Below are 14,392 nucleotides of genomic sequence, written 5' to 3'. Positions count from 1 at the left end.
CACACACACACACACACACACACACACACACACACACACACACACACACACACATTATTTTTATTAAACTAATTTACATAAGTAATATTCATCTGCCTCTTTTATCAAGCTAAGGTCTGTAACAAAGTGAAGATGTTGTAAATCATTTCACAAAAAGAATCCCATTTTATAATAAAGAAAATAAAAAAATAAGATGGATGTACAAGCAGGTTCTTGGGAGTCCGGATGACATTTCATTTGGGCTCCCAATTGGACAAAGTGTAATCTATCCAAGCCACTTTTAGTCGTGTGCGCACAGTTTGTACGCAGAGTGGTTCCCGACTCCTAACGTGTGCTTCAGCCTATTGAGCTCTGTCAGACACAGGACGTATATAGGGGTCTTATTTCCAACTAAGCAAATCCCTCTCAGCTCCTCCATCAGAAACTCTGTCTGTTCTCCTGCAGGGGGCAACACAGAACAGCAACCCATTAGAAGCATCAGACAGCAGCAAAGTACAAAAAGTGCTCTTCGGCCCACGTTTTCTTTTTGCCAAACTTTAGCTATATCTGGCTCTGATTTGTTTGATGTACTTAAACTGGAGGAATAACCTTGTTTTGGTATTTGTGTTGTCCTTACTCGGTTTTGAGCGACATAAGGTAATGTTTTACATAATGTAACCTACTATTTAACTGAATAAAATGGGAAAAGAAACAATCAAGTTGACTGTTCTGCCACCAACACTTGGTTTCAGTTGAACAGTCTGCTAGTGGCAACAGCAGCTGGCACAGTTTCAAAGCAGTTCAACAGCTCTGTGACCAAAGATATATTAACAGGCATTATTTGTCTACTGTCCAAATGCCCTCGTTGGGACCATTATCTGTCGGCACTCCATTAATTATAGCTATTTTGTGACAGTTTGAAGTTTGAGATAATACATTAAATGAATTAGTTTAATAACAAATTATAGGCTATATCTGCAATCAGTATGGTGCAGACTTAGCTAGCCAGTATGATAATGCATTGCAAATTCTAGGTAACCTGAGGTAGGTTAACGGTTAAGAGACTGGCTAGACTCAATGTATTTTTGCTAGATTAATTACACGGTTGTACCTCTCAAGTTCTTTCACTGGTGATACATTGTTTATGTCTGGTATTTGGCTTATGAATCCAGTTTGTCTTACTACTGTACTAATTCATTGTAAAGACCTTTTGTGTAACTCTTGTTTACGGTGTCTCATCTTTTTCTGATTTGTAGTCACTATCATTTAATCTTGTCCCTTTTATTTAATATTACAGTTTTTCTTCAAGCGGCGGCCACCACTTGCAGTCTGAAAGCACCCACTGTTAGTCACTCTGTTAACATACATGGTATTAATTATAGCATGAACCATTTGGGGGGAAAAATACAATTGAGAAATGACAGTTGAATATACCACATGCATTCTTCTGGAATTACACTGTGGTTGTTCAATGTAAATCAACTCTCAAGGTGAAATAACCTTGCCACTTGAGCCTTTACAAGCGGTCCGTTACATCACACTGTACATTTCCAGCTTTTGTGGTCACATAGTGCTAGGGAGCAACACAAGGTTAAAAAGGTTGTAGCCAGGTGGTTCATGATCAGTTGTAATAGTAGAGTGTATTGATCCAGTTGATGTGGTTTATGCCCGCTACTGCAACTAGGTCCAGTTTTAACTTTGCTACTGAACTTGGATGTTTTGACATTTAGCCCATGAATACAGCGAACGTGGAGAACATTTTTTAACATGGATTTTTTGTCAAAATGACCAAAAATTAATGTCACAGCTACTTAAATACAATAAATGGATTATAAATTTTAAAATATCTGTTTTTAGCTTCACTCAGAGCTTCCTTACAAATAAAAATCTGAATTATATAATTTGCCAAAAGAACATGTTTAATGAAAGGAAGAGAAACAACAGAGGCTCAGTGTGTTGTAAGCATCTTTGTTTTGAATGCAGATTTAGAACAAAGTCATGAAAAGCTGAAAGCATGTGAGCGGATAACAGACTGTGTGTTGGGAGTTTTCTTCATTTACTGTGTTTCTGGAGTATTTAATAGCTGGAAGTGGTTATAAAAACAAAAATAATGTATTTTTTTATAAATAATCCAAGTTGTAAACACTTAAACAAGATTTTTAAACAATAAGCTAATAACATACAGTAAGTGTACTACAGCACTGACCTTGACTCTCTGCCGTGAATTTGTTGATTTTTTGGACCGCCAGGTTGAGGTTGGACAGAGTCATCTGCCTCATGTACCTGGGTAAACTCTGGAACTCGCTCTCCGACACCGCAGACAGACTCACAGCTCTGAAAAGAGGACATGCTACAATTACAATCTTGATTTGAAAGAAAAGTACAGGCATGAATGATACCAGGATGGCAACAAAACTGAAGGAAATAAACATCAATCACAATTAAAAAGACAGACAAAACTGATCACCTCAAAATTACCTAATATATATATATATATATATATATATTAGGAATATACAAACAATACTCCATTTAATATTATTTTCTTCTACTCAGCAGCAGTCTGATTTGGTCTGGTCTGCAACTTCAGTAGGGGATTCTTAGTAAAGGTATTGCCATCCTTATCCTAAGCATTTCTTCAAAGTGGATCAATCTCTGGGTAGAGGGAAGTGGTTTTCTGAGTTACTTTACCCGTTTTCTGGCCTGATACTTGGGTGCACAACCGCCGTGGCAGTCTTCTTTAACTGAGCCTGGGACACAAGCTTTAAACCAAAAAAGGGAAATCATGAGTGAAAAAAGGAAAGCATGAAGAGTATGGCAGAAAGGTTGAATTTGACACATTATAAATTTGGTTTTGATGTTCTGGATCATATGTCAAACAAATTTGAGGTCTGTTCAAGTTGTTGTTGTTTTTAAACATACAGGCTGGGAAGTAGGGATGCACCGATACCGATGCCAGTATCAGGTATCGGTCCGATGCTGTGTACTCGTAATTGTAATAAAATTACTCGGATACTTCCACAACCGATAACACCTCATGGCAAAATGACATTTATTTCTCCGTCAAGTAGGTATAGGCAGCGAAAGAGGAGCAATGCCAGCCGTTAGGAGACTTTTGGCTGTAAAATAACAGAGGCCCTTACCCAATACATGATTGCACTTGACGACTAGCCATTGTCAGTCGTTAATAATACTGGGTTTCGACTCCTTCTCAGTGTACTGGAGCCGAGGTATGAGATTCACAGAAACCATGTTTCCAAAGCTCAATGACTTTGTGAATAAGCACATCAGCAGCCTGTTGCCTGTAAGCTTCACCACTGATATTTCAGACTGATCTCATGAAATGGCGTGTATGTACGACACGCCAATTCGTATGCCATTATTTTCGTGTTATTGAGACACATACTCACTTTTTAGCGTGTTTATCAATGCTGTTTGGCCTCCATTGACTTACATTACCTTGCAATTGCGTGTGAATTGACGCCGTAGGGAGTAGTAGTATGTAAGGGCGATTTGACGCGCAGGGAGGTTGGTTGAGGTGGTGGATGGGTAAGACACAGGAGAGCAGGGTTCATGTCCCTTGTGTGCAGTTTCCTAAAGCCAACCCCTTTCTTCTTTTCCTAAACTCAACCAGTTTTTTTTTCTTCCTAATCCCAACCATTTGTCCGTTTCTTGTTTTCCTAAAACCCGCGTGTGACGTAGTCTCGCGATAACACGCCACGTGGCGTGTATGTTTACACTGGGACGTTGCAGACTGCCGTCCGCTGTATACAGCGTAGATATACACGCGGATAGCTCAAAATGCGTACAGAGAACACGCCACTTGGCTTAAGAAAGTGGGCGTGTATATTTACGCGAAGTCATGATATTACATTGGATATTTCGAGTAGTAGTGTCAGCCCAATGTCTACCATCAGCTTAACAGGCATAAACATGAAGAAAGCAAAATTTCAATCTGTTCTGTCTGCATGATGCTGTCTCTACACAGTGTTGTTTTAACAACCACAGCGCTACTCTGCAAATAGCGATTATTTTTTACAAACAAGCTAAAACGAAACCTAACTGTTTATATAGTTATATAGCCACGACTCTTTGCATTTGGACAAAATCTTATAAACTTAGCGGCTGGGTAAACCAACCATCCTCTCCTCTGGAGCGGTAAAACCACATGGCTACTTAATGTGCACATGAATGACGTTCATTCTTTCTAAACTTCTAAAATATTTTGATATCAGGAATAATATGATTTGTTTTACTGATTCTAGCTCAGGGAAAGCCCATAGGCACTAAGCTTTGAATAGAAAGAAGGCATGGTTCTTTGAAAACACTGCTTTGTTCTAGTTTACAACAATATCAGAGCAGGCCAAAGTCATCTGTGTGTCTGAAAACACCCTCAGACCCCAGAGCGATTATTACAGTAAGTACTCGTATTGGTGAGTAAATACTTGTACTTTAAAAAAAAAGAAAAAATAATAGTATTGATCCAACCCTACTGGGAAGTCAATCTAAATCTAAAAACTTGTTGTTCAGCAAATTGTCTGCAAATGTCTCTAGTTAATCAGCGAAAAATAAACAGGACTTACTTTACAGATGTCCTGTGTAACGGAGCTGAGGTCTGGCATCTCTGGGGTAATAGGCTCTTGGTAGTCCATCCTGATGCGAGGTGTCCCCAAGCTGAACTCCTGGGTGGGTCCGTCCAGCTCCAGGTTGTGGACAATGGGCTCCATAGTCTTGAGCATTTTTGCACTTCTCTGGAGGTAGACAGGTTAAAAGGCAGGCAAGCATTAAACAAAGAGGCCCAGGTTTAAAATCCTTATTTCACTGTATTAAGTAAACAGAATATTGATATAACACTTAGCAATACTTTTTGTTTTTTTAAATTGAAAAACTGACTGTGAATTTTATCAATTTGAGTTGAAAAGTCACATATATCTTAGCAGAAAGTTGAAAAATGTTGCGTTTACTTCACACAAGAATAGCCATTTTCCTATGTTGCCATGGGAACGTTATGAAGTGACATAATTACGTGACATGAACATCATCAAAAAGCAGGGTGTTGGGGGAAAATCACTTTTTTTCTCTTTTTCATCAAACCGCAATTTTTGCAAGTTCCCGCAATTTCATTACATTAAATTGCATAAATATCATATAGCATATTCCATCGCATTTAAGAAAACGTGCCGCATAATCAAGGATTTTTGCCCGCAACAATCACAAAAAAACTCCACATTTTTCTGGAAGGGCTGATAAACAGTGAAAACATACCAATAAGTCAGCATGGCTCAAATTAAATATTGTATCTGTAAACCGCATTTAACCACACTGAGCATGTGATTTGTCAGGCTGTAAGGTAAGAAGTTACCACAACCCTCAAACCAAATAGAAATGAATTACCAGCCTTCAATCACAAGGATTTTTTTTTACTAATCTTTCAAAAACAAATTGGGATACAGCAGTGAATTTGAGCTGTGGCTAAAAAAACAAAAAAAAACAACAACAGTTACAGTTTGTAAAGAATTTCCCAAATCAGACTCCAGGTTTGGCATCTCTGGCATCTGATTGTCCTCCACACCCATGATGGACATGTCTGGCATATCGTATTCCCATGGGCGTTTGGGGCTGGTTGCTCCAACGTTACGATGTGTTGAAGTCTCGGTTTCCTCATCAGCTTGCATGTTGATAGGCTCAGGCTGCCGTGCACTCTGTGAACACATGCAAAAACTCTTGAGCTGAAAGTTGTAGTTTTCAGCTTTGAATCTGGATGAGGTAATGAAGAAATGAATCATCATCAATGTCCTACACACCCGCATGCTTTATACCTTTTTGTTGCTGACAAGTCGGTTCACGTAAGGGGTTTTAAATGCTGGGATCTCGGGGGTGGTGGGCAGGTTTTTAAGGCGATCGGGGGATTCTGGGTCACCATTGCTTTGCGCAAGTGGGGAGCTGTGCCTGTTTGTCTTTTTGATCTTGAACCCCGGGGTGCAAAACACAGGTGTCTCTGGGGACTCCAAGTCCTGTGCTGCAGCCAATATAAGAACAATGTGATATAAGGGGACAGCAAAACAGGTTTCATTTCGGGGATCTCTCTTTTGCAACTAGGATGGTGGCTTTATTGTGAATTTCCACAGAAAAAAACAAACAAACCGAGGTAAAGGTCAATTAAAGATGGAAGCTAAGGCTTAAATTTAAGACGCCAGTTCAGGAGATGAGGAAGCTCTAAGAGATTCATACCTTTTGTGTGCAAACTGTCCATTAGAGCGTTTGCTGGTGGTAGAGGCATGTCTTGTGATGGTCTGTCGAAGAAGAGGACACCTGATAAAGCAGTAATAAACGCAGTGACTATTGACTAAAAAGATCTCTACCAGTACTGCTGCAAATCATGTGCATTGCCGGTAGAGGTCATATACTATAACAGTGTTTCCTCTGTTGAATTGACCGTGGCGGCCCCCCCACAGCAACAGTTCTGCCCCCCACGGTATCAGAAATAGGGGCTGCATTGTTAGAGTGCATGTTGGAGAACAGCGCGGAAAAAGGGAGAAAGGAAAATGACGCTGTCCGGATGATAAGCCAGTTGAGATGGTGTGTGTACGTCCTTGAGAACTGTAAGTCGTATAACTTATGTTGTCAGTTCATTGTTAGCTGGTGAGTTTGTCGTTTGTGTTCTTCACCTGCTAGCTAAATTGCACGTGGCTGTTGATTCGATATAATAGCGATTGCTCAACGCCCTTGCTCACATTTGTATTTTACGTGCATTATTTACATGCTGAAGTAGTTACACTGCATTAAGATAATGTAATTAATAGTGGGTTTATTGTTATTTGCTACAGAATGCTTAGCCTATATGTCAAGATCAAAGTTGGCCTATATAGTAACTCAAAAAATACAGTTCAATCACAACTGAAAATATGCCTCATTGTGTGTGTGAATAGAGGTGAATAAATATATTAGTTTGTGTTGCAGCAAAGTCTCAGTTCCGTTTCATGGGGGCCCCACTGCTAAAAAAAAAATCCTAAAGGAAACACTGTATAAACATTATGTAATGCTCATTATTCTCTACCTTTGGGGCTTTTCAACATTCTTCCGGAGCAGCTCCATAGTGAAGTCGTTGTTCAGACACATTGTGTGCTCGGAAATGCCAAAGTCAGACATCTGAGGTGTCTGTAGCTCATCGTCATCCATCCGCAGGGCACATTTGGGGGTTAAGGGCATGGGTGGTGGCGCGGGCGTGTTGAGGGAGGGGAGAGGGAGGCTCATTTCAGGCATAGGGGGCAGTTCAGAGCACCCAGCCAGAGTTCTCTTCAGCTGCATCTCAGACAGACCGAAGTCGGAGAGCTGCGGCGTTTGCAGCAAGTCAATAAAGGGCGGCGGTCCCGCTGTCTGAGGCGATGTGAAGCGATTACCTCCAGCCTCCTCCTGGCTTCCCCCCTCTCCTCTCGCTGACTTAGTTTCATTCTCATCTGCTACTTCATCTTCAGTTTCCTCATCTTCAGTTTCTGACTCCTGACCTTTGGCCTCTGTGTAAGAGAAAGTCACAACAAAAACACATTTTGAGTGCACGTTGTTTCCTTTAGTGAGCGGTTAAAAACAGTATAGCAACTTCAACAACTTGCACTGCAGTACATATCAATTGTAAAGATCAATAAGTTCATAAACATAAGCAACACATTATAAATATAAAATTATGTTTGACTCTTACCAACACAGATACAGTGATTACTTACGGGTTGTTCTCTGGTTGTCTCTAGGAGCTTGGTAACCATATTTTTCCCAGTGTTCCTTCAGTATGTGGATGTCCTTAGAGAGCCTCTGCTCCGTCACTCTACAGGCCTTAATGAAGTTACTTACCTCATTCGCCTGTGCTTTCTGCTGAGCAATCTGCCCCTGGATCTGCCCCTGTATAGAGGACAGACCAGAGTCCATCACTACTCTTTTAAAAGTTAATAGGCCCACAGATCTATAGTTATATGTGGTAAAATAATGTGCTATAAAGACAGTGTGTTACAAACAGACTGTAAAATATATTACATTAGAAATACTTGAGTCTTAATGAGGAAATTAATCATTCATAAATAATGTACATTATTTTATTTGTTGCCACTTAGTACTGCTGAATGTTTTCATCTTAATTTTTTTTTTTTACTATGAATCAGATTATTATTATTTTTCATAAAATGTAAAAATAAATTCAAAATCTTAAAACTATGTCAGTGTAGCTATATAACGTTATCTATATTCAGTTATTTGGTTTCTTTTTTAATGACCATCCGTTGACATGACAGTTGGTGAAATCAAATCAAACTCAACTACCTGCAGAATTTACAAAGAGACCCGAATGACTATCAAAACGTCTTCAGTCAAGCTAAGTGCGTTTACTTTAATGAGACAAAAAACCGTAATATCTTAGATGAAGTTTGGAATGGGACTGACAGCGGCGTGGCACACTCAACACAAAAGCCCCGCAATTAATAAAACGTCAGTTTGATTCCAGCAACTGCCAACAACATCATGACAACGGACGGTCATTAAAGAAAAATAGAAACCAAATAACTTAAGTAACCTTAACACATTGCACACTAGTGCTTGGTGTATCCGATTCAAGTGGCTGCTGGGAATGTGTGTTTCATTGTGCCGTTAAACGACGCTGCCTTAAAACATCAGATTAATAAACAGAGTTTGGTGTAACGTTACAGTTTCCATCGCCCTAACGGTTACCTTCAGGGTCCCGACGTCACCGTTAAGTTCGTGGTATGCTCGCATGGCTTTAGCTGTGGTTTCTGAAATAAGAAATAAGAACCCGTATTGACATATTAAAACTGTCTGAATGATTCATACATGATTCACGTTACCAGGGACCGAACAACAGGGTTGGTTTTTATCGGTGTGTCACTCACCGCTGTCATCGTCGTTGTTGCGGTTTTCAAAGGTGTGCTGAAGCTTGGCCGTTTCTGACTCGAGAGTCACCGCCAGCTTTCTCAACTTGGTAAAGAACCGTGCAGTCGGGTCCATTTTCAGTTAAGGGTATAAATTATGCAAAAATGAAAGCGAATTCCTACAACTCCACAGAACGAGCGGCTTGTTTACTTTCTCTCCTCAGCAGAAAACTTTTCGATTTTGGCGGCTTTCTTCTTCTTCTTCTTCTTCCTCTTAAATTTCTTCTTCTTCGTTATGGTTTATTGGCGGTTGGCAAACCAACTTAAAGGTGCATTACCGCCACCAATAACATAGATAAAAAATAAAAAATAGAATAAAACCTTTCTCTTAGAAACTTAATAATAAGCCTTGATAGTGAAAATGTGTGGTGGTCTGCCTTATGAAGTGTCTGAAAAAGGTGCTCTCTCTCTGGGTGTTGTACTGTTGAAGTGTTGTAGAATGTGTTCATCAGTTTCTGGCTGGTGACAGTATGCGCATTTTCCAGTAGAATGTTTGCCTATTTTATGTAATGAATAATTAAGACCTGTATGATCATTTCTGAGATGAGTAATAATATTTTCTAAAGCCCACCTTCCTCCCATCACTAACCCGTCGTTGTATATTGTAAATATGCCTTCCTGTTTCTAGGCGTTCAGTGTCTAAATAGTCTCAGTCGCAGCCCCTATCTTCACAGTTACACTTTTGTTTTTCACCAAACAAGCATACCAATGACTTTTTAATTATATTTTGTGGATACGTTGGGGTTTATGGCATCCTTTACTGGGGGTGTTTCTGCATCATTCAAACTTCTGTGTAAATAATTATAACTGAGTGCAGTGGTGGAAGAAGTACTCAGATCTTATAGTGGCAATTCAGTCTTGGTTGATTCAGAAATTATATTTGAGTGAAAACAATGGAATTGTGCTGAGAGTTTAGCAGTCTGAAGCATAGAAATAGAATGAATCTCATTTTATTTCAATGGTTGATAGGCTATGAGCTTTATGTTTTCAGAATTGTGTGCATAGTTTAATATGATGTGTGCCTACAATGGAGAAAAATACGGCATTTATTTTCCATGGATGTCACCACAGACACCCAGTTCGTAATACTGCAAATATATAAATCATGCAATACTTTCATCAGTTCAGGCTCAATAGGAGATGTGAAGAGAACAGAGCACAGGTCAACAAGATTTTGACCTATGTTTACAATAATCATATCTACATTTAACAAGAAGTATGGACAATCAAAAATGACATGTAGCCTACAGCTCACATAAATATTGTGTCAAAATTCAAAAATGTACAATCAGACTGATCATGAGGGCTTGCATTGTTTGTCTTAAATCCCTGCAGATTACATGGTAGTGTGAAGATACATATCAACATTTGGAAGAGTAAAGCTGGCTATGAACTCACTCCTATTATACATTCCGCTCTCAAGTGCAGAGAGAGCTGTCGGTCGAGAACTCTTATCAGATTAAGTGGTTGTTCAGGAGAGCGTATAAATATTGGACAAACTGTGAAGGTCAGTACAAACGTGCACACGGAACAACCGAGGTGAGTTGCAAAAAGGTCTCAACAGGATTCAAGTTTGGTCTGGTAAATGGGATCAGAGCAGTGAATATAGATTTACAACAAATTCAAACATTCCTTAATAATGACAACAGTATTTCACAGCAGTTATTGGGGGAGTGGGGTTAACTGTTCACTTTCTCCATTTGTCTGAACACAGCTGTGGAGCCATGGCGATGTTTGGAAAGGTCTTGGAGCCAGTGGGCTACATGCAAACTGTGAGGTAAGTTTCACTTTGAACATGTGCAACAAAACAATATCATTTCCAAACACATTTCTATTCCAAATCCAAAACCCTGTCTGCTTAAATTGTGTGTATGTGTGGTGCTCAGAGTCCTGGTCCAGGGCATCTGCTCCTATCTGGGCGGCAGCGCCACAGCAGAGGAGAGTGAGGGGGCCAAGAAGAACCTGGACCACATCGATCAGGAGCTGGGAGCATCGGGACACGGCCTGCTTGATGACCAGGAGGTCCACCGGCTGGAGGACGACCTGGCAGTGGTGTACTACCAGCTGGGCACAGCGGTAAGGAAAACGGTCCCTGGATCTCATACATGCAGTTAAGCTTAGTACAGGCAACTACTTTCATTTTGGAGGGGTAGTCTAATATCAGCTTATTTAGGGAAGATTGGAGTGTATCTGCCTCCCAGCGTTTTATTGTGAAGGTTATGGTTGGAGCAGCTGTTCAACAGTCACACCTTAACAAAACTAAAGCTGAACAATGTCCTGTGACTTACTGCTGGCTAATAGATGGGTAGCTAAGAGGAGAACATACCTATGGAGCTGCAAAGGTTAATCGATTAGTTGTCAACTATTAAACTAAAAAGAGTTAAAGACACTAAAGTAGACATTCTCTGATCCCAGCTTCTTAAATGTGAATAGCTTCTAGTTTCTTCACTCCTCTGTGACAGTAAACTGGATATCTTTAAGAGTTTTGGACAAAACAAGACATTTGAGAACGTCATCTTGGGCTTTGGGAAACACTGATCCACATTTTTCACCATTTTCTGATGATAAATAATCGACAATGAAAATAATTGTTAGTTGCAGCCCTACATACTTATGTACAGCTCATTTAAATTGAACTGGTAGTTTTATAAACAAGATCAGGGGCTCCTAAGGTGGAGCTGACCTTGAAGAGTAACAAGCGTGCTGCCAATTTAGCTAAACTGATGCGTGACTGTGCCTGAACTCATCAAGCTGAGCGTATTATATAAATGTAGATATGTGACCAGCTGTATAATTGAAGCATCTGTTTAGTTCTACTAGACAGTATTAACAGACTTAGGCTTTTAATTTCCTCTTTAATTATTTCAAAACGTTACAAAATCTCTTAAATGGGCTCAGAACAGAAGCCATTTGTCTCATAAGGCATTTGAATAAAAAAAAAAAAAAAAAAAACATCTTCCTGGATCAGTTTAGCTGAATAAAGTGAACTGAGCTCAGTGAGTCAAACCTATAAGCAATACATTCATGTTTGTACATACTCTCATTGTAATATAATATGGGAGTGAAATTTAAGCAGTGCAAAAATGGTGAGGTGTTCACATGAGTAAAACATGAAATTTAGTTATAATTCAGCTGCTTGATGGGAATGTTGTCTCAAAAAGAGATGCAAAACGACCACAAAGAGACACAAACAAGTCATAGAACAAGACAAAAAAAGAAGAAACAAGAAATTACTACAAAGAGATGCAAAAAGACCACAAAGAGACACAAAACAATGACAAGGAGTCACAACACGACTAAAAAGAGACCAAAAATGACTACAGAGAAACACAAAAGGACCACAAAGAGAAACAAAATTACCAGAAAGAGACAACAAATAACTTAAAGAGACAAAAAACTACCACAGAGACACAAAATGACTTCAATAAATTATTATTTGTAGTGGTTTTGTGTCTTTCGGTCTGGTTGTCTTGCTCCTATGTTGCAGGGGGAGGGGTGTGCATGGCTGTATAGGCTATAGGAGTTAAAAATAGCACTTATTTGTTTAGAATATTTCATAAAAGATTTTTTTTAAGTTCTGGATTTGGCATTCATTTATTACACTGAATAAATAATAGAGGCTAACTATTAATAATGTAACGTTTACTATTGCCATAAAATACGGCTTTAAATTGGAGTCTCAACACATTTTTACTTATTCTAAAAATGTGTCTTCATTGAATCTGGTCCTGCCATTTAAAAGCTTTGAAAACCCACCCCTGCCTTTTAACCCTCTCTCATCCCTGCTTGTTTCAGGTAAGGGCCCAGTCAGACTTCACCAAGAAGGAGACGGAGGTCTTCCTGCAGTACGTGCAGGACTACAGACTGGAGAGGCAGCTGACAGCTCTATACAACCGTCTGATGGGAGTGTCTGCGCTGACCGACCAGCCCACGCTGCTGGAGGAGCTCATACTGAGTCGCAAGCCCAAACGCTGGGAGCTGAGGGAGTTCTGCGTCAAGGTTGGTGAAGGCGCGCTGGGCGGGGGTGGGGGGCTGGGGTCTCTGTGTTCAACTCATCCCCCTACAGGGGGTCATTAAAGTTTCATTTTCTCTATTTTACGAGTCATTATACATCCGCACGCACTCCAGCTTAACTACAGCAGCAGGAAGCCTGAGGTGACGCAGCAATCTAACATGCACGCACACACACACACACGCGCACACACACGCACGCAGGGAGGGAACATGACCGAAAGAAAAAGGACATTCGGACAAACTTCTTTCTAAACTGATCTGTCAATAAATATTCTTAATTACATCCAATCCAAGAAGTAAGAAGGTACTTTAGACCACATTTCATCAAAAATCAAACATAATCATGTCCCTGAGGATGGAAGTTTATACAGTAAAAGAAAAGCATTGAGGAGCACAGCTGTACAGTATTAAATATTCAGATTTCAGACCAAAAATATAAAATTGAAAGCAAAACATTGTTGTCTTGTGGGTGAATGAAGCATGCTGCATCTATCTTCTTGGTATAAAAATAAACTGAATATTTAATTCAGCAGAGCTGTGACCTTCTGTTGTCTTTCTTGTGAGCTGAGTTGGCAAATTTCCTTTTGCTTACAATGCTGGTTTGGAAACAAATGTTTTTTTATCCACTAAAAAGGAGCTGCTCAGGCTTAAAACCTCAAATTAAAACAGCAATTCCAAAGTCTGAATATTGTATACTGTGTGAGGCTACGTTACATAATGTCACATGTTTAAGACCCACAAAAGCAAGTGTAAGTGCACATATTTCCCTTTTTATTTTTTACATAGAATAGAGCTAGATCAAATAGAGCTTTATCTCCTGTTTCTTATGTAAAATGTCCATCTGTCCTAATGCCCTGGAGCAATACACACATAATGACTGCCCACTGTGCGAATAAATGGCCCTTAATAGACCGTGCAGCAGTCACAGACTTGCTCGTTATGTAAAAGTAATTATCTTTTTCAAACATATTGCGGGCATGACCTAGGTTTGACCAGCATTTATTACACTCTATATGCACGATCGTTTCAAGGGAAGTCATCGTTTTTGCAAAGTCATTCAACGTGCCTGCTGTTGTCCCTGCTGTTAAAGTCAGACAGAGTTTTCATCCTACAAACTCAAGTCCAGAGTCCACTTATTAAAGGGCTTTAGGGTGTGAGGGAGCCAGCCTCAGTGGATTAGCCTTAATGCTGAAGCAATTTCTGCTTGAAATTGCTGCTGAACGAGTGATTTGTTTGCATTGTGCTCCTTTCAAGGACTTTTTTGCATAAATGCTGTGAGTGAAGCCCAGTGCTACCTCACTGTGCAGTCATAGTCTATCATAGTGAAATTATCCAATAAATAATTAGATAATAACCACCCTTGCTTTTCTTCTGTGGAATGAGCCGAGAAATCTACAGTGGGTTTAACTGTGTGTGCAACATGTCGGACTAACTAGTTCTCAAAGTCACCGCTGTAACTCGTGTCCAGA

The 14,392-nt window shown here is 39.8% G+C and overlaps 2 protein-coding genes across 2 annotated transcripts in view; one reads left to right on the top strand and one right to left on the bottom strand.

Annotated features, from left to right (window-relative positions):
- Positions 1-14,392, top strand: part of LOC114563544 (uncharacterized) — a 31,478-nt gene that overhangs the window by 13,136 nt on the left and 3,950 nt on the right. Inside the window, exons 4-6 of the mRNA XM_028590341.1 lie at positions 10,624-10,686; positions 10,796-10,985; positions 12,705-12,908. Of these exons, the coding sequence (XP_028446142.1) occupies positions 10,624-10,686; positions 10,796-10,985; positions 12,705-12,908 (457 nt within the window). The remainder of the gene's footprint in view (positions 1-10,623; positions 10,687-10,795; positions 10,986-12,704; positions 12,909-14,392) is intronic.
- On the bottom strand, positions 40-9,122 carry ska3 (spindle and kinetochore associated complex subunit 3). Its single transcript, XM_028590333.1, has 11 exons — positions 8,871-9,122; positions 8,692-8,753; positions 7,701-7,872; positions 7,037-7,493; positions 6,211-6,272; positions 5,799-5,998; positions 5,484-5,681; positions 4,563-4,730; positions 2,671-2,741; positions 2,186-2,313; positions 40-438 (listed from the first exon to the last, which is right to left on the bottom strand). The coding sequence occupies exons 1-11, from the start codon at positions 8,983-8,985 to the stop codon at positions 281-283; spliced, it is 1,791 nt and encodes a 596-aa protein (XP_028446134.1). The 5' UTR covers positions 8,986-9,122; the 3' UTR covers positions 40-280.

Source organism: Perca flavescens, chromosome 11 (assembly GCF_004354835.1).
Source record: "Perca flavescens isolate YP-PL-M2 chromosome 11, PFLA_1.0, whole genome shotgun sequence".
Taxonomy (NCBI): domain Eukaryota; kingdom Metazoa; phylum Chordata; class Actinopteri; order Perciformes; family Percidae; genus Perca; species Perca flavescens.
The sequence above is the reverse complement of the archived record's forward strand: the minus strand, read 5'-3'. Positions and strand labels throughout refer to the sequence as shown.

Excerpts from the sequence above, each read along its gene's own strand:
- ska3 (XM_028590333.1), bottom strand. The coding sequence starts at position 8,985 with ATGGACCCGACTGCACGGTTCTTTACCAAGTTGAGAAAGCTGGCGGTG. Across the intron at positions 8,754-8,870 it reads CAACAACGACGATGACAGCG|AAACCACAGCTAAAGCCATG; the intron begins GTGAGTGACACA and ends TTCTTATTTCAG. Across the intron at positions 5,682-5,798 it reads GACTTGTCAGCAACAAAAAG|AGTGCACGGCAGCCTGAGCC; the intron begins GTATAAAGCATG and ends ATGTGTTCACAG.